Raw genomic sequence first — 18,032 nt, forward strand, 5'->3', positions numbered from 1 at the left:
ATTTTGTGGGCCAATGATGTCTGTCGAAAGAGAGGGGAGAGAGCACAACCCTCGTCTTCATTCGCTCGTCCGATGGGAAACAACGGTGGATGCAAAAGCCCCCTGCACGCACGCCTGACGACGATCGGCGTCCGTGTTCAGCGTTCACCACCTCCTCTTGTTTCTCCCCTCCCGTTCATCTCTCTCTTCTTTCGCCTTCGGCCTTCCTTTCCTTGCGGCGACGACTGGGCGAGCGCCGCCGCCCTTCTGCAGGTGTTCGCCGGCGACGAGCACCCGCCAGGTACGCCCGCCCCCTTCTCATCCTTACCCGCTGTGCGAAACCGAGCGCTCCCAACCCTAATGGCCTAATGTAAATTTGGATCTGGTCCAGTTACAAGTATATACATGATGCCTACTGTAACTTTGACTGATTGCAAGAATTGCCGCGCCCCTGTTTGCAGTCGGAGATGAATGCGTCCAGGAAATCCAACCATGTTTCAAGCAAGGACAATGCAGAAACCGCGAGGGATATCGTCACCACGTCCGGCCAAATCCATCCCCTCAAAATCCCGGACGCTGTTGCTGCGCTAGCGCAGGCTGCTGCAAAGGCAAATGGTGAGACTGAGAAATGTATGTCCATGTCCCGTCAGAAAACTGGTATTTCGTTTCGGTTGTGATATCTAGGCAGCTCCAATAGGTGTTGTTGGATAAGCAGAAGAAATTCCCTTGTCAGCAATTTAAACCTGTATGTATGCTTCTTTTCCTTTTGGATCTCCAGATCTTCCAGGGTGGCCGTTGTTCTCGCCTCCTAAGGTGCAGTTGGACAAGTGTACCAAGTGTTCGAGAGAATTCTGTTCCCCAATCAACTTCCGGAGGCATACACGTGTTCATCGTAGAACCCTCAAGATAGATAGGGTATGCGATTTGTGCTTTTGTCTTTTCCCTCCAATTCTGTACCGACTTACCATAGTAGTTAGCCAAATGGGGAAAGTATGGGGGAACTCCAAGTCTTCTAATTAATAAGGTAGGAGGTCGGCCTCGAGCGGTCGATCCTGTGACCTTGGTCATCACACCAAACTGCTTCAGCACCACGTACCTGGCTTTTGCGATGACGTAGGTCTTTCTACTTTTATAATGCATGATCCTTTTAACACGAGTCATCAAGTTGTGAATTGGAAGAATGTATTCTTCGTGGATAATTAGCTTGCTTCCCAAGTCAAAATTCTCATTGTTATTCATTTCCTTTTCTGATGGTGCTGAAAGTCTGGAAGGGCGGGCCTGGTGCAAGCGGTAGAGTCTTACCGCCTGTGACCGGAAGGTCCCGGGTTCGAGTCGCGGTCTCCTCGCATTGCACAGGCGAGGGTAAGGTTTGCCACTAACACCCTTCCCCAGACCCTGCACAGAGCGGGAGCTCTCTGCACTGGGTATGCCCTTTTTTTTAATGGTGCTGAAAGTCAAGCCGAGTTGTAGTTTCTATGGATTCTTATGGTTGCTGGTCGTAGTTTCTATTTTTCTGATAAGTACTCTTGTAAGAACCATGCCCTAATGGGCTTGTATGAGTCTTCTTAGACTCCCACCTTTTCTTCTTATAATATACTGATGCCTGGCTCTCCTGCTAATTCAAGGAAAAAAAGACTGGATGGTTCACCTATTTGTGTGAAAGAACTTTTTTTTGGTTAGTTTGAGACACATCACTAGTTGGCTACCGACGTCTATGATGAGGCCACGTCAGATATAGTCTGACCATTCAAAATGAGACTTTTCACTTTTATGAAATTTGGGATATCCAGGACTCCTCAGCTGTCTGATAATCTATAGAAAGTTTAGCACAACAACCTAATAGTAATCATGAAATCGCTTACTAACTTGTATCTTGAATGGTTGAAAGCCTTCAGTCCCTGTGTAGTGTTAAATTTTTTCCAGTTACACTAGTTTAAACATCTTAGCGGTATACAATTATAATCGATGGTAAAGCAGTGTTTGTTGACTGTTGTCATACTGGACTTCACTTATTTCACAGTCATTTTTTTCCTATGAAACTGCTCCTCCATCACATTGCCATACATTGGCATGACATATTTGTTCATGCTCTGCAGGAATTTTCCAAGAATAGAGGCCTTCTCGCTGCATTCTGGAATAAAGTAAGTTATCTTAAATAAATTGCTTCTTACTTTGCCAATTTCCTGAACTTACTATAAGCTTGATCACATATTCAGCCTGTTCGCTTGTTGGTTTCAGCCAGCCCAAACCAACCAGCCAACAGTGTTTTTCTCTCACAATAAACCAGCATCAGCCAGTCCAAACCAGCCCAGAAACCAACCAGCGAATAGGCCGATTATGTAATAGTTGAAGTAACTCGCTTACAGGTTATAGATTTGTTATTAAGTTTTTAAAGAAAAATGTACGTGTCGTATCCTTGTTACATTTCATGTAAAAGGATATGCATGTATTTCTACAACTTTCGGTCTAGTTTTTGTGCATTTATCCTTACATCGTGAAGTATATCTAGATTAGTGCATTAGCTTGTTTAGTTAAGTATCCCTTTATAGATTACAATTTGGTTTATTCTGCGCCGAAACATTGCTCATAGCTTGGAATGTTTTTGTTCTCTTTAGCTGACTGTGGATGATGCCAGCGCAATTTTGTCCTTGACAGGTGTTGTTGTAGAGGTAAGTATTGTACTACCAGATTGTTAATTCCCAGATAACATGCGGCATATGTAAACCTGTTTCCCTTTCAAATTAGTAACTGGGAATATAAAAATACATTTTCAGGGTGTAACTGGTTCATCAATTTTAACAGCACTATCATCATGGATGTGTAAACCAGGGTATGCTTCGTTGCCAATGGCATATGCCAGAGCTGGCAGTGAGCTTCTGGTAAGGTTTTTAAATTACCTTTTCCTGACCTATGGTGTGCATTTAGAACCCAGCATCATATGTTCCCTTTCTTCTCTACAGGATCTGATTCAAACAAAGGCTTTAATGCATCTGCCTGTGTCATCGGATGAACTATTTAGCTTGCTTGATGAAGCAAGTGAGAAAACATTTCTTTGCACAAATACAGCTGCTTATATACAGAAGTTTTTATTTGACGGAGAGGTAGACAAAATTGCAACTGAGTTGAAAAATGTTGTTTCATGTATTAGTTACATGCTTGAACAAAAGCTGGTAAGATAGTACTTCTGTTGTGAAAAAAAGAAGATATTTTGCATTTACCTTTTATGTATAAGTTTGATCAATTTATTCTGCTACTGCAAATCGAACTACAGGTTGAAGCATGGTGTGCTGATAAGACTGCTGAAGCATTAAGATGCCAGAAGTTGCTGGAGGAGGAAGAGGAAGCTGCTCAGAAAAGGTTAGCCACTATGAGTGCACAATAAAATTCAAAAAGCTAGCAAACCATCATTTTGCTCAATTTTGAGGTGGAATTTACTTAAGTTTTCTTCTATATCTTGAAGGCAAGCCGAACTGATGGAAAGTAAGCGGATGAAGAAACTTAGGCAGAAAGAACAGAGGTTAAAAAACCTCAAGGATGAGGATGTGACAGTTCAGTCACCCGAAATCATGGATGATGCGACATGTTCTACTGCCATTCAAAGTGTCAAGTCCATTTCTCATCTTGACCGTTTTGAGCAAGAAGAATCACAGTATCTTCAATTTCCAGCACCAATTACTTCAGAAACTGACAATGGTTTTAATGTGGACCTATCGGTAGAAGATATCAGTTGTGATTTGGGGCCTGAAATGGATAAAGGTGTTGTATTAAGGCAACACGTTTCAAGGCGTCGTTTAGGCAGAACAGAGGGGCTTGCTGAAAATAGCATTCTACCTGGTCCTGTAGTTACTTCACAGCATCCAGCTTTTGTGAGGCCTTCAAATTACAAGGATCCAAATGTCTGTTCTGCGCCAAGTAGAAACAAAACTTGTGCATTGAAATTGCAATCTGAGATTGAAGAACAGTGCCAAAAACATGAGTTAGATGTAGATGAACATGGCATGGGTCCTAGCAAAAACTCTCGTGTGCTAATAGGATCTATAAGTGTTGCAATTGAAGATGGTAGTGAACACTTGCAGGACTTTTGTTCCAAGAATGACCCAGTCCCTCCCAGTTCAAAGACAGTGAAACATGCATCAGTCAAGGTGATGCAACCTGTTACCCATGAGGGTAACAGAAATGAAGGCATTCCTCATAGTGATAGTAATAGTACGGCAGCAGCTGAGAACCATTCTCACTCCAGTGTTGCTACAGATGAAATCAGTTATTCAACCTACTGCAGTGCAGATTTGGTAGTGGATGAACATTTACAACGCACCATGTTTTCCAGTAAAGAAGCGACAGCCTTTCTTTCTCAAAGTAAACATCTTGCTGCTGTTATATTTGAACACCCTTGAAGTGTTGCTAACCGCCAATAAATTTTCCTCTACATAACAAAGTTCATTTTACTATATTAATTTGACCTTGCAGTTCTTTTCGTTACTTTTCTTTTTAAAAACGAACACAGGAAACCTCTATCTATTCTACATGAGTCTATGAGGAAAAGAAAACTAGTGCTCAAGTTAACTGATGCCATTCTAAAAGTAGACAGCATTATTTTGGCATATTATGTTTATTTGCATTAGAGTAAATAATTATTCATATCTTTTTAATGGAAAGTTTATTGTGGTTCTTCCTTGTTTAGCTCAGCAGTGAAGCTTGGTTGTGTTTTGCAGGGTGGAAAGAAGCAATAGCCGCGGATCATGTGAAACTTGTTTTGTGTCCTGAAAAGTGAAGGAATGGCGGACTAAAAAAATTCTGTCGAGGGCAACAGCATGGAAGCACCGGTTGAGTTGTCATCGGATCCCATAGCCCGACAACATAGGTGGTGCTTACCTAGCCTGCAGGGTGCTACGAAAGTTTGGAGGTCAAGTTTGTGTTGCGGCATGAATGATTGTAAAATGGCGGGTGCATTTTGCAGCTGACTTTATATTGAAGCAGAGGGTTCTAGTTTTAGAAGGGGATATAGCTTGTGTGGTGGGATCTGTTTTTGGTAAGACAAGATGTGATTTGAACATGGTTTGGTCGCACAAGTTCCTATTCTTTTGTACTCGTTAGTGTGTGTTAAGCATGAAAATGCATGTGTACGTGTAGTGCTTGCGGTTTTCATACTGTCCCAATTCTTTCTGCTGGCAGTTCACGTAATTCACGTTCATTTTTTATCGTTTCGTGCTGTATCATCCCTACCGTTCGCTATCTATTCTAGACGTCAGAAGAAATTAAGTAATTGTCTATATGAATTATTGATGATGAGCATGTATCCTACAAAGATTGTCATTCTCACTTCTTTAGAAGTCAAACATTTTCAACTTTGTCTAAATATATACAAGATAATATTAGTATTTATAATGCATAATTAATATCATTAGATTAATCGTTGAATATAATTTTATAAATATTGCTAATAATTTTTATAAATATAATGAAAGTTAAGACAGTTTGAAGAACATAAAATCCTATGCGATGTTAGAACATTTCCTGGTTTCGATAAGCGAACCCACGCGGGGGTTAGACACACGTGGATGCACAAAAATCGATTTGGGAAATCGGGATTAGAAAAAAATAAAACACTCGACCGTGGATAGCGCATCGGCGGTGAGTGGCACATCAGCTGCAACAGACCAGTGGTGGCAGGCCCATGGCGGCATGGAGCGAGCAACAGCCTAGCGGTGGTGGCCCCGGGACTCTAAACCGTCCACCGAACCAAGAAACCAAAAACTAGAGTTATCGTTTTCTCGGTGTTGGTTTTTCAAACTGTAGTTCTCATGCACTGAAAAAACAAAACCGAAGAAACCAAAAACCCGATAACTAGCCCTATGAAAACCACACATTAGGTAGAAATATACTTCCTCATTTCAAATAATTGGAGAGTTCCAACAAATGTGGTCCTAGTTTTTTATCACTCATTGGTTTACCAATTATTTTTCTAGGAACTATTAGAGATGCTGCTGTTTGAAAGCCTAGTTTAAATCTAAAACAGAAGGGAAATACATGCCCATATTATTTTCCAACATGTATTAGAGCATCTTTAAGAGACCATATTTTTTCCTCTCTAAGGGGGTGTATGGTTTCTATTGGAAAATTTTAGTCCCTGTCCCATCGGATGTTTGGACACATGCATAAAGTATTAAATATAGACGAAAAAATAATTAATTACACAGATTATGGCTAATTTGCGAGACGAATTTTTAAGCCTAATTAGCCCATGATTTGACAATGTGGTGCTACAGTAAATATGTGCTAATGGCGAATTAATTAGGCTTAATAAATTCGTCTCGTAAATTAGTCTCCATCTACGTAATTAGTTTTATAATTAACTCATATTTAGTTCTCCTAAATAGCATTCGAACGTCCGATGTGACATGGACTAAAATTTAGTCCATGGAACCAAACACCCCCTAAATCGTATAGTTTTATAACTCCTCAAAAGATATTGGGAGGAAAAAAGGAGACATATTCCAGAGTTTTCAATAAATGGCTTTTAAACAAATCAAATTTAGGTCACACGTCAATTTTTACTCGTTTTTTTTTCTAGCAGGACTTTCACGGGTCGTTGCCTGCCGCTGCCGCCAACTCGCAGCCGGCTGCCTCCTTCCGGCCGGCCGCGCCCTCGCTGGGCGACGACGTCCCAGGCGGCCACGGTAGTCGGAGCCTGCAGGCTGCCTCGCAAGCGATCCGTTCGCGTGCCTTTAAATCTGATTTGATTCGCTTTTTTTTTATCTGAAAAAAGTATTTTTCTTTCTCAAATTCCTCTAGATTTTTGTAGATTTCTCAAGAATTCCTCCAAACGAACGGGCTCAGGTCGGAACACATCATTTTTATCATTGTTATTGTCTGATGCACGCGCCCACGAGCTCGAAGCAGGAGCAGCTCACGCTGCTCAGGGCGTGATGTTCGCCGAGGCCGACGCCGGCGACCTCAACGCTGACGAAGACGTGCAGAGCCCGCCGTTCGGGGACGTGCAAAGGCCGTTGTGGGTACGAGAGCGAGACGGACGAGAAGAAGCGCAAGGCGCACGAGGCCGGACGCTGCAACCGCCGCATGAACATGGCTGCGTGCCAATAGGCCTGGTTTAGATTGGGGTTACGAATAAGTATTTGGTACTGCAGCATTTTCGTTTATATTTGATAATTATTGTTTAATCATGGTCTAACTAGGCTTAAAAGATTTGTCTCGTAATTTACAATCAAATAGTGTAATTAGTTATTTTTTTATCTACATTTAATATTTCATGTGTCTAAAGATTTGATGTGATGGAGAGACATTAAAAAAAAAAAACTTACCCTGCTCCGTAGATTGGATACGATAGTACGGCTCGTTTAGGATGCTGTGCGCACTGCGCAGCAGTGCCCCTGTTCTTTTTTGTCGTTGGTGGTGGAAAGCGTGCGTCCTCTAGCGGCGGCACCGGCGTCCTATCGCCCTTGGGGAAGAAGAGGCGCGGCGTACTGCACCTCGAGTACCGCGAGCCTGAAGTCGCGAGAGGATCCGCGGACGCCCAATCGCGCGTATTTTTACATGCCAAGTGCTAAAAGAGGAGGAGAGAGATGTGATACAGATGAGTTTTTCTTATTTTTTCTAAAAAAATATGGATAGAAAAGAAATATTTGGAGATGCTCTTGAAAATAGCTGCTTGGACGTGGTGTAAATAAACACCCGGTTTGGTCCAATCCAACCCAAAAATAAATATCTGATCAAGAGGCGACGAGAAAAGAAACGACAAATGTCCAGGTCGACCTCTCTCACAGTCACGATGTCTAGAAGGTCTCTGAGAATTACTGTCCTGCTTGTGTCCAGAAGGTCTCGCCCTATTTATTTAGCTTATAAATTATATTTTTTAATTAATAAATAATATTTTTTCCCTTACAGTAAATCAGTCAACAATATTTTTAATCGTGCAGCAAAGTTAACATGGCATTTATTTGTGTACATGAGAACACGGCACACGCACGCGCTACAGGCGGGTCCATCCTCTCCCTCTTCCCGTTCCAGACTTCTTCCAGTACTCCCAAAGACGGCGGGGCCAGACCGCCAGAGACCAGAGTTGGGGACGGGGTCACGGGGGTTCCTGGGTAGCTTCGCCAGGGCGGCGGGATTAGCTGATTTGCTGCTAGGCAGCCAGGCAGGCTCTTGAGTCTCGCCAGTTGCCATTTCCTGAGAGAAGAGAGGGAGAGAGCGAAGATGATGACCTCGTGGCTTCTGGGCCACCGGGGCCCCTCCGGCTTCTCCTGGAGCTCCACCGCCGACCAAGTCACGCAGGGCATCTCCGCCGCCGGCCTCACCGCCATCGTCACCGGTCCGTACTTATTCCTTCCCCCAACAACTTCTTCCTTCTCCAACAGCAATCCCATCCCAAAACCCCTCTCTCTAACCTTTACTAGTAATCCAATCCAATCCCATCCCATCCAGGGGCGTCCAGCGGCATCGGCGCCGAGACGGCGCGGACGCTGGCGCTGCGCGGGGCCCACGTCGTCATGGCCGTCAGGAGCCTCCCCGCCGCCCAGGCCGTCAAGGACGCCGTCCTCGCCCAGGCGCCGGAGGCCAAGCTCGACGTCATGGAGCTGGACCTCTCGTCCATGGCCTCGGTCCGCGCCTTCGCGTCCCAATTCATCGACAGGGGTCTCCCCCTCAACATCCTCATGTATGTATATTCTGTTGATATTAATTGAGTCTGTCTACTGCACAACCATGTGTTTTATACAATTCTAACACGAATTTTTTTACATCATAAGATTAACATCTATCAGCCTCCATCCTTCAGATAACAATTACTACTGCCTGTACTTTCAGGATACTGTGTCATAATAAGTTCTGCCTACATATAGTGTACATGTATATAGACCAAACTGGATATGGTTATTATTGTGAATGCTAGGATGATCTTCCACATTTCCTTGGGATGTGATACAAATGGGTGTCTTGGTGGAGTAGGGGTGATTCATGCAGTGGGCGCTTCATTGTGTAAGATGTGCCTGAAAGCTATCAAATCCCTCCTTGCTTACCACTCTATGTTTTGCTGTCCATCATTGGAAATTAGAGGAGGGGCATGTTAATTGCATACTAGTTTGTTTTAGGTAGCATTTATTTAATTTTCTTGATTCTTGTGTTTGAGATTTTTCTTATGCCTGTTCTAATAACCTGACTTGGTATATTGATAGGTCTGCTAATTCAGGACTGGTTCTCTTGATATTTGTTCAAAGTGTTGCTTCAATATATCTCATGGCATTTAATTGATTACTTGGCCCTTTTGCTGGCAGCAACAATGCAGGAGTAATGGCAATACCTTTTGCGCTTTCAAAGGATGGAATTGAGATGCAGTTTGCAACTAATCATGTTGGTACGCATTCAGTACACTTGACTGCTTGGCTAATCCGTTGTGTGTATGGATTTTCCCTACTTCAAATCATATAGCAATGTATAGCACGTGCAAGTCTAGCACTCAACTCAACAGACTGCTGCAATTTTCTACCTGACCTAACACTCAAAAGTTTTCATTCATCATGGTGTTTAGACACAATTTTACTAAACTGCAGTTCTAATTTCATAATCTTCAGGGCATTTCCTGCTGACACACCTTCTATTGGATACCATGAAGAAGACCTCTCGTGAATCAAATGTGGAAGGAAGAATTGTCAATGTTTCGTCAGAGGGGCACAGATTTGCATATCAGGAAGGCATCCGTTTTGACAATATCAACGATGAGTCGGTGTATGTAATTGCTGTGCAGTTATTATGTTCTACGGTCTAGTCTACTTTGTTTCGAAGCAAACCTAGCCACTTGTTCAATCTTGTGTTGTGCAGGTATAGTAGCTTTGGAGCATATGGGCAGTCAAAGCTTGCAAACATCTTGCATGCTAATGAACTTGCCAGGCGATTCCAGGTATCTCTTGTTCCGTCTAACTCATGCACGTTTTTTTATCTTATGGTGTATGTATAGTTATAGTACATTTGTACGCATTGCATCATGGATACCTGCGCTTGTGACCAACATCACTTGCATTATGTTTCAAAGATGTCTGCATGTGAATTTTGAAAATTGTAACTTTTGGTAAATAAAGATCTTTGGGCAGTGAGTGTTGTTCCAAATTGGACGTGGAAATTTGAGTGTGTTTATTGTTAATCTTAGTGTAACAAATTGAAGGAACAGTCATCATCCAATCACAAGAATTGTAATGTTCCAGATTTTGCTGATTCTATGTTCTCTTTACAGTTACCATTCACTCTCCAATTTATTAGGGTGTTCTATAACTATTTTTCTGTCCATCTATGATACGATATTTTTTCTAACAGGAAGAGAATGTCAACATAACTGCAAATTCTCTTCATCCTGGCTCCATTATCACGAACCTTCTTCGCTACCACAGTATCCTAGATGGTAAGTATAATTGGCATTCTTTACCCACCGTTTTGCTCCTGGCCTTATATAAACTAAAAGGGAAACATAAATATTTGGCAAGTTTAATAGAACTTACCGAACTATGTCATTCGATGCTTCTTACTTTTATGAACAAACCATGGCAATTAGGAGGGCATAAGAGGAACATTGAAGGTTAGATCCACACATGCATAAGAAAGACGGCAATCAAGACAATTTAAATTATCAGCAATTGAGAATGTGAATGATGTTTGTCACTTGTTTGCAGTAACAGCCTGATAGAATTTGTTGCCTTTCGAAACCGCTATGCTTCACTGATTACATCTTTTTCAGTCGACACTGATTACATTGAATTTTCTGCTGAAAAATGCTGAGCAGGTATTTTTTATTTTAAATCTTCAGGGTCTTTTCGCATTTTAGTTGTTTATTAGGTATTTGAGACTAGACCTGATGTTGCATTTTGCTAATCTATCGTTTGCTGGTAGTAGCAATATTGCTTGCTGCTTCCTGCATTTCAAGATAGTGGTAGCATTGAGACATATTAGAATAAGCTTCCGTGTAGATCTGCGACATTGCATCTGGCACAACTGGCAACCATTATGAGTGTGTTTGGTTTCCTCGCTTAGTTGTAGCCTGGCTAGGCTAAACCTGGTTCTAGCAAGCCAATATGGGGCTGTTTGGTTGTCTGTATTGTATAGGCCTGGTTAGCCCCACACTGTGTTTGGTTGCCTGGTTTGTTTTGATACAGTCACCTCTTCTCCAAATTGGTAAGTTTACCCCCTTTAAGGAATTTCTTCGAACAGGTGATGGGCATCAAATTCAGGTGTACTAACATTGTTAGCCTAAGCAAAGTGCCCACGTGAACAGGGAAGACGTGAGGGCCAGCAGCACGATCAAACCCAAATTCCACAGCACGATTTTCAACTTACGAGCAGTTCTTCTTGTTGAAATTACACACGCACACACTAGGAACGGCAGGGGGGGGGGACGAGATCTGAGGCCATGTTCCAGCTCCGAATTTCAACTCGCTGCCACTGGAGCGGCAGCAGGTAGCCGCACGGCAACAGCACACGGCGGCCGTCCACGACGAGCTTGTTCGCGCTCGTGGCTTGCCCGCCGTCATCCTCCTCCGCTGGTAACCTTCCGGAGGCAGTGAGGTTGCTGCGGCCTGGCTCGTTCGTGCTCCTGGAGAAGCATCGCGGCGCGGCCGGCTCGTCCTCCTACCGCGGCTACCGCGGAACCTCAACGCCGGCTCATTGTAGGCTCGGGCGGCAGCCTTCGCGGTGTCGAACGTGCCCAGCCACACGCGCGCCGCCTTGTGTGGGTCCTGGATCTTCCCGCCCACTTCCCCCATGGCCACCGCCGCACGCCGCGGTACCGCCTCCGCGGCGTGCCGCTGTCGGTGGAGGACGGCGAGGGGACCTGCCCGCAGCCCGCTAGAGCCGGGTGATGGGAGGACGCACGAGATCGGGAGGAAGGGATTTGCGGAACTCGCGTCGGATGCTGGCTCGGGCTTGGCTCCGCAAAAACGATCAACCTCTGCGTTCTCTGGTAGCCAGGCTAGGTCCCCTTAGGTGGCTGCTAAGAGGCTTATTCAGCCAACCAAACTGGCCCTGGCTCCAGCAAACCTGGCTAGGGGATAGCCAAGGAATCAAACAGACCCTATCTTAAATTAGAAGAGGTACATGAACATCTTAAAAGTAGTATATCCATATTATGATCTGACAGTACTATCAACATGCCTCAAGTTGCTATGGGTACTCATCTCGCAAAACTTCACTTGGAGGTCATTCTTATAACAATTTCATGGGACCTTCACTTTGCCACGCTGTGCAACTTAACAATCTGCTGTACAACTACAACCCCACTAGTGCTTACTAATGCTTGTGATCTGTGCTAGGTTGACTGGATTTGTGGTAGGCACTGCAAATCTAGATTTTACCAGCAATAGGCTAAAGTTATATCTGCGCTGCCCGTATCATGTAATCATGTGCACCTGGCTACACGGTGCAGCCTAGTATAGTAGATTGGATGAATGATTCTGCCAGTCTAGTATTCTCTTATAAGCCATACTTTTTCAGCCAACGAATAATATTTTTCTCCCACAAAGCCAAGCGAACAGGACAACAATTTGGGGCTCCGATTGGTTTGCTTTCAACTTAAACAGGGTGCGGCAACTACATGCTATGTGGCACTCCACCCGCAGGTCAAGGGCGTGTCCGGGAAGTACTTCTGCGACAGTAACCTGTACGAGCCAAGCGTGAAGGCCAAGGACATGGAGCTGGCCAAGAGGCTCTGGGATTTCAGCATCGAGCTCGTCACCTAGCTGATGCCTCGTTGTTACCGGCTTCCTTGTCAGATATGGATGCAATGTAAATCCCTTGACGGATGGTAAATTCTCTAGGCCAGCTGAGGAGCTCCGGTGTGGATCAGCAACCTGAACTCTCTGTATCACGTGTATCACGCACTCAACATTTGGCGGGTCGCCTACAATTACATGGGGTGCAGGTGATCGCATTGCTGCATGAGGATGGTGTGTGTTTCTGTGAAAAGAAATGTGCCTGCTGCTGCGTCCTGCCGGAGAGAATGAAAGATTGGTTCAGCTGGTGTTTGGCTTCGCGTGATGAGCACGTACAACGGCAACCTTCTGCAGTCTGTATACCTCGAGCTAAACAAAATATGCCGATGTGCTCGCGATTAAACGAGGAGAGAGATGGTTGGCGTCGCCTGGTGAGACGCCGGCTGTGGCTCGTGCTCCTATGCATAATCGGCCGCTGAGTGGCCACTGCATGGATCGTTGCTAGCCGACGACGACTCTACCTGATCGTGTACGTCGCCTGGTGACACATGTTGCATAGTTTGTGCCTGGTAGTGCCTTATTTTAAGCAGGTGTTCACTTGAATGCACACATTCTCTAAACTGAATATTCACTTGAACGCACACATTCTGCAATTCTATTTTTCATGCTCCCTTGATTCTGATTCTTGCTATGGAAACAAAGAAAATTAGACATAAATTTTTGGGGAAGAAGATGTATGTTATATTTGATTTATGAAATATATTATATTACATTATATATATAATATATGGTTTATCTTGAAAGATTTCATCAATTAGCAACATAATGGTATATAGAAATAATATTCATGATTGATCATGGTTATATGCAAGCATTAAAAAATTTATAGACAGCCAAATAGATAGCAGCTGTCTGTGGGTTGTACGAGTTATTTGTTCAATCGTCTGTATTATAAATTTCAAGAACTTACATACAGCCGTACATGCCCTAAGGATATTACATTGTCGCGGGGTTTCTCAACCATTCGAGCCCAAGAGAGACACTGCCCTTTGTCGGCTGGTAGTACGGTACGGGATCTCGAGCTAGAAGACGAGGACCGGTAGTGGGCCCACGTGTCAATGGCTTACTCTCCTTGTCTTAAAATAAGTGTCACTATAATATTTGTGATGATCAAACTTTATTAAATTTAACTAGGTTTATAGAAAATATTAGTAACTTTTATATCTATACTCTCTCTATCCCTGAATAAATAAATTCTAGCATAAAAAATTATCTACAAATAAATCAATCTCCAGTAGACTAAATGGTCAACTGGCTCATTTATTTTCCTCGGAAGTCTCCTCATTTTTATTGCACCTATCTCTTCTCACACTTTTCCACCAATTCAGGCTTGTTTCTACGGTTGGATCGGTGCAGTAAATGCTATAATTGCTGTGCAACTGGAACAATCACCGATCAGTGTGCAACTACTCCAATTAATAAAAAGTAGTATGTTCTTTTCGTTGTTATACTAATCTATCTTAAACTTGATAGAAATCTATTTATTCAGGGATAGAGGTAGTAAGTTTATTGTAAAAATAGATTCAGTGATCTATGTGATGATACTAATTATGTACTATAAATATTAATATTTTTTGTATATATTTAGTTAAAATTAAAGGCATTTGGCACTTCAGAAAAGCGAGAATGATATTATTTTTATGTTGGGATGGATGGAGTACCTACTTGGGATTATAGTTCAAAAGGGGCAGTGGTAACGGAAATGTGATCAGGTAGCAGTGTGATCCATTACAACGTAAGAACAAGGACTTCTCGCGTAGCCGCGTCTCCTCGGCGAGGCGGTCCCAAATGTCCTTCTCGCGACGAAGGAACAAGGACTTCTCCCGGCTACGAGCCATAAGGGACTGCGGAGAGGTTACGGGTTAGAGGCGCGAAAAGTGGAAGTGAAGGTCAGAAACACAGATGTATCGTACCTGACCAACCGGAGTAACCACATCGCGTAGCGAGCTCAGCGTGGTGGTCAGGGCGCGAACCACGGTCCCAACCTCCGTATGAATGCCCCCCCATTCCCTCTCCTCCGGGGCATCATCGAGGGTGAAGAGCATCGCCCTCGGGTGCCGCCGATCAGCCCACCAGACCTGAGGACCTCCCCACGCGTGTAGGTCGCCGCCCACTTGGACTAGAGGCCGGGATGGATCCATGCCGACCCCAAGCAACGCTGACCCCTCCTGCTACAGCAACTCCTCTGGAGTGGCCCCTTCGACGGTAAAGGGGGTGGGCGATACGGACATGGAAGCCTGCCCCATCGCCACGTCTGCCAAGGACACCTCGGGTGCGTCCTCTTCCATTCGCCCTGCCGCGGGCGCGGCCGTCTGCGTGGACGACGACTCCGGTTGCGCCGTTTCTGCCTATGACGTCGCGGCCATACCCGGTCGTGCCGCGTCCGCCACGGGCACCCCGAACACACCCCCTTTCGTCTGCTCCCCCGTGGACACGGCCATCGGCTGGGCCTCCCCGGTCGATGCCACGGCCACCCCAGCACCACTCCCGCTCACCTACGGCGCGACGTTGGCCGACTTCTGGTGCGTCTACCGAAGGGCGCGGCTCTTCTTCCGCGCAAGCCTCAGGAGGGTCCCGTATCCGCCAACACTACGAAAGACATGATGATCAGTCTACGGCAAAATCCGTTAAAAGCGAAGGGGTGAAGAAGTTTTTAAATCACCTCGACGCCACCGAATGATGACGTTTTGGGGTTGGTCTGTCCGACCCCGGCTGCGCCTCATCGACATGTTGCCGCTTTGAGCCCTCCCTCTGCTCGAAGGGTTTGGTTAAAGCGGAGCGGCCGGTTACTGCCGACTCTAGGGCACCGAGGAAGGCCTAGACGAAGTGGGGCGACTTGATTCTGCCTGCTCCGAGGGCATGTCCTCCCCATCCTGCCCCCGAGCATGCCACGGGAAAGGCCCCGCCCGCTACAAAGATGGGTCCTCATCCCCTCCTAGCTCATCCCATTAGACGATCGACCCAGAGTCGTCTCCTTCTTCTTCCTCCTCCTCCGAGCCTTGACGTCGCCTTCCTCGGTTCAGCTTCGCCCGCCGCTTCGCCTTCTTGTCGTCCTTCTCCTTCTTCCTCTTCTCAGCTGCGACGTAGTTCGCTGCCCTCATGGTCGGGTGCTCTGGCAGCGGCGCGACAGAGGCCTAAAAGCCTGAGCCCACCGATAGTTCAACGAAGCCCCCATTCGGCCGCATCACGGGATGTCCCGGGATCAGGAACATGTCATCGGACTCCTCCGTCACCTCCTTGATGCGCTACACGACCTCGCTGTCATGGAGCGGCCCCTAGGCGAGCACCGTCTCATCGAGCTACGCTCTGGGCGTCATCCCATACAGCGGGAGGGCATGCGCCATTAGCGGCGCCACCCTCCTCGCGTGATACGCCCTGATGATGCTGGCTCCACGGAGACCATGGTCCTTCAGGAATGTGATGGCGTCTAAGAGGTCATGGATCCTCTTCTCCTTCTTCGGGGGTCCCCACGACCACACCAGCGGCGCCTCTTCGATGAGGTGTCCGATGAAGTCCGGCAAGGGGGCGTCGTCGTTGTTCTTCATATAGAACCAAAGCGCGTGTCATCCCTTGTTGTACCTCGATAGCTAACAAGGCATGTACTCGGCGGATCGCTACCCCCGGAGGTGGATACCCGCGCATCCCATCGGCACGGGCAGGTCCCTAGCTCTGTCCCTTTTCTTGAGTAGGGAGACGAAGAAGAAATACCTCCACAACTTGAAGTGGGGCTCAATGCCTAGATACCCTTCGCATAGCGCGATGAAGGCCGCGATGTGCTAGATCCCATTGGGATTCATGTGCTGCAGCTCAATCTGATAATGGTGCAACAATCCTAGGAAAAACAAGTGGAGGAGGAATCGCGAGTCCGTGCTCGTGGAAAGGCGCAAAGGACATGACGTAGTTGTCGGGCAGCGCCGACACCTCATGACCGGGCATGAGCCACTCCGCCGCTATAAGGAAAATGGACCCTAGGCCCATTTACTTTGGATTTTGGTGTTTGATGACCAACACAACCAAATTGGACTAATGAATTTGCAAGTAATTGTTTTGTAGATCAATAGGGCGCAAGACATGACTTGGACGAAGGCGACATGATGATCCCATGATCAACACCATAAGCAAGACCCTAGAAGAATAAGAGAAGACCCAAGATATCAAGTAGAGTCCAAGCACAAAGATAGGAACCAAGCCGGACGCAAGACCGTGAGGAAACGAGCTTCATAAAGGTGACCGGACGTGGTCCTTATAGCGACCGAATGCGTCCGATCAAGATGCTCGACAGCGGTAGGCATTAGCAGCAGTGACCGGACACAACGATGACAATGTTCACTATCATGACAATAGCTCAACACTGACCGAACACTGAGGGTGATCGACCAGACGTAGGAACTTCAACGTCTGGTCGAGTCTAGAAAGGTTCCAAAGCGGCGCCAGCGCGACCGGACACGTCCAATCGACAGTGACCGGACTCAGCGCCGAGTCCGATCAACGCACTAGCTTCAACCGTCGGGACAACCAGACACGTCCGGTCAAGACGACAGCAGCGTTCGATCAGTAGCAGAAAGGTGGGTTTCGTCCCCAACGGCTACTTTCTTAGTGGAGCTTATAAATAGACCCCCAATCGACCATTTGAGAATGGTGGAGCTGAGGAAACATACCAAGGGTGTTAATACACCATTTTAGTGATCTCCACTTGCATAATGTTTAGTGGTTCATTAGGTGATTAGCGTAGGTGCTTTGGAAGTGCTTAGGTTGATTAGACCACGGCTTATGCGCTTGCTCTAGGTTTAGACCCAGTGTTTAGTAAGGTTTGCACACCTCTTACCACTCAGTGCTTGCGCTCACTATTGTTGTACATCGGAGGGGCTTGTAATCTTGCGAGATCACACCAACTGCGTTTGTGATGTGGCCGCCACTGTGTACCGAAGGGAACAAGGCCCGTGGTGGTTCGGTCAGAAGCTTGATAGTAAAGACGGTGGGGAATGGTCCGAGAGAGGCTTGCCGGAAGGCACACCGGAGACCCATTTGCGTGTGGGGAAGGCCTGGGGCTATCCACGGAGTTACCTGACCGGAAGCTTGGCTCTTGTGACGGATTCCTTGCGAGGGGCTCCAACGAGGACTAGGGGAAAGCTTGTGCGCTTCTCGATACCTTCGTAAAAATACCAGAGTCGTCGACGGAAGTTTGCATATCTCTACCTTATTCTTTAGCTTTCACATTTACATTGTTTGTATAACTTCTTTTGCGGTAGAGATAGCAACACACTAGCAATACCGTAGTTGCACATT

The 18,032-nt window shown here is 45.8% G+C and overlaps 1 protein-coding gene across 1 annotated transcript; it reads left to right on the forward strand.

Moving 5' to 3' along the window:
* Positions 1-10: 10 nt before the first annotated feature.
* LOC136548486 (uncharacterized) lies at positions 11-14,190 on the forward strand. Its single transcript, XM_066539994.1, has 18 exons — positions 11-280; positions 441-609; positions 758-894; positions 2,076-2,120; positions 2,595-2,648; positions 2,754-2,858; positions 2,940-3,149; positions 3,251-3,336; positions 3,440-4,335; positions 4,692-4,746; positions 6,782-6,992; positions 8,116-8,308; positions 8,422-8,653; positions 9,270-9,349; positions 9,567-9,720; positions 9,814-9,892; positions 10,303-10,387; positions 14,075-14,190. The coding sequence occupies exons 2-18, from the start codon at positions 447-449 to the stop codon at positions 14,173-14,175; spliced, it is 2,886 nt and encodes a 961-aa protein (XP_066396091.1). The 5' UTR covers positions 11-280; positions 441-446; the 3' UTR covers positions 14,176-14,190.
* Positions 14,191-18,032: the final 3,842 nt, after the last annotated feature.

The sequence above is a fragment of the Miscanthus floridulus genome, chromosome 4 (genome assembly GCF_019320115.1).
Source record: "Miscanthus floridulus cultivar M001 chromosome 4, ASM1932011v1, whole genome shotgun sequence".
Classification (NCBI taxonomy): Eukaryota; Viridiplantae; Streptophyta; class Magnoliopsida; order Poales; family Poaceae; genus Miscanthus; species Miscanthus floridulus.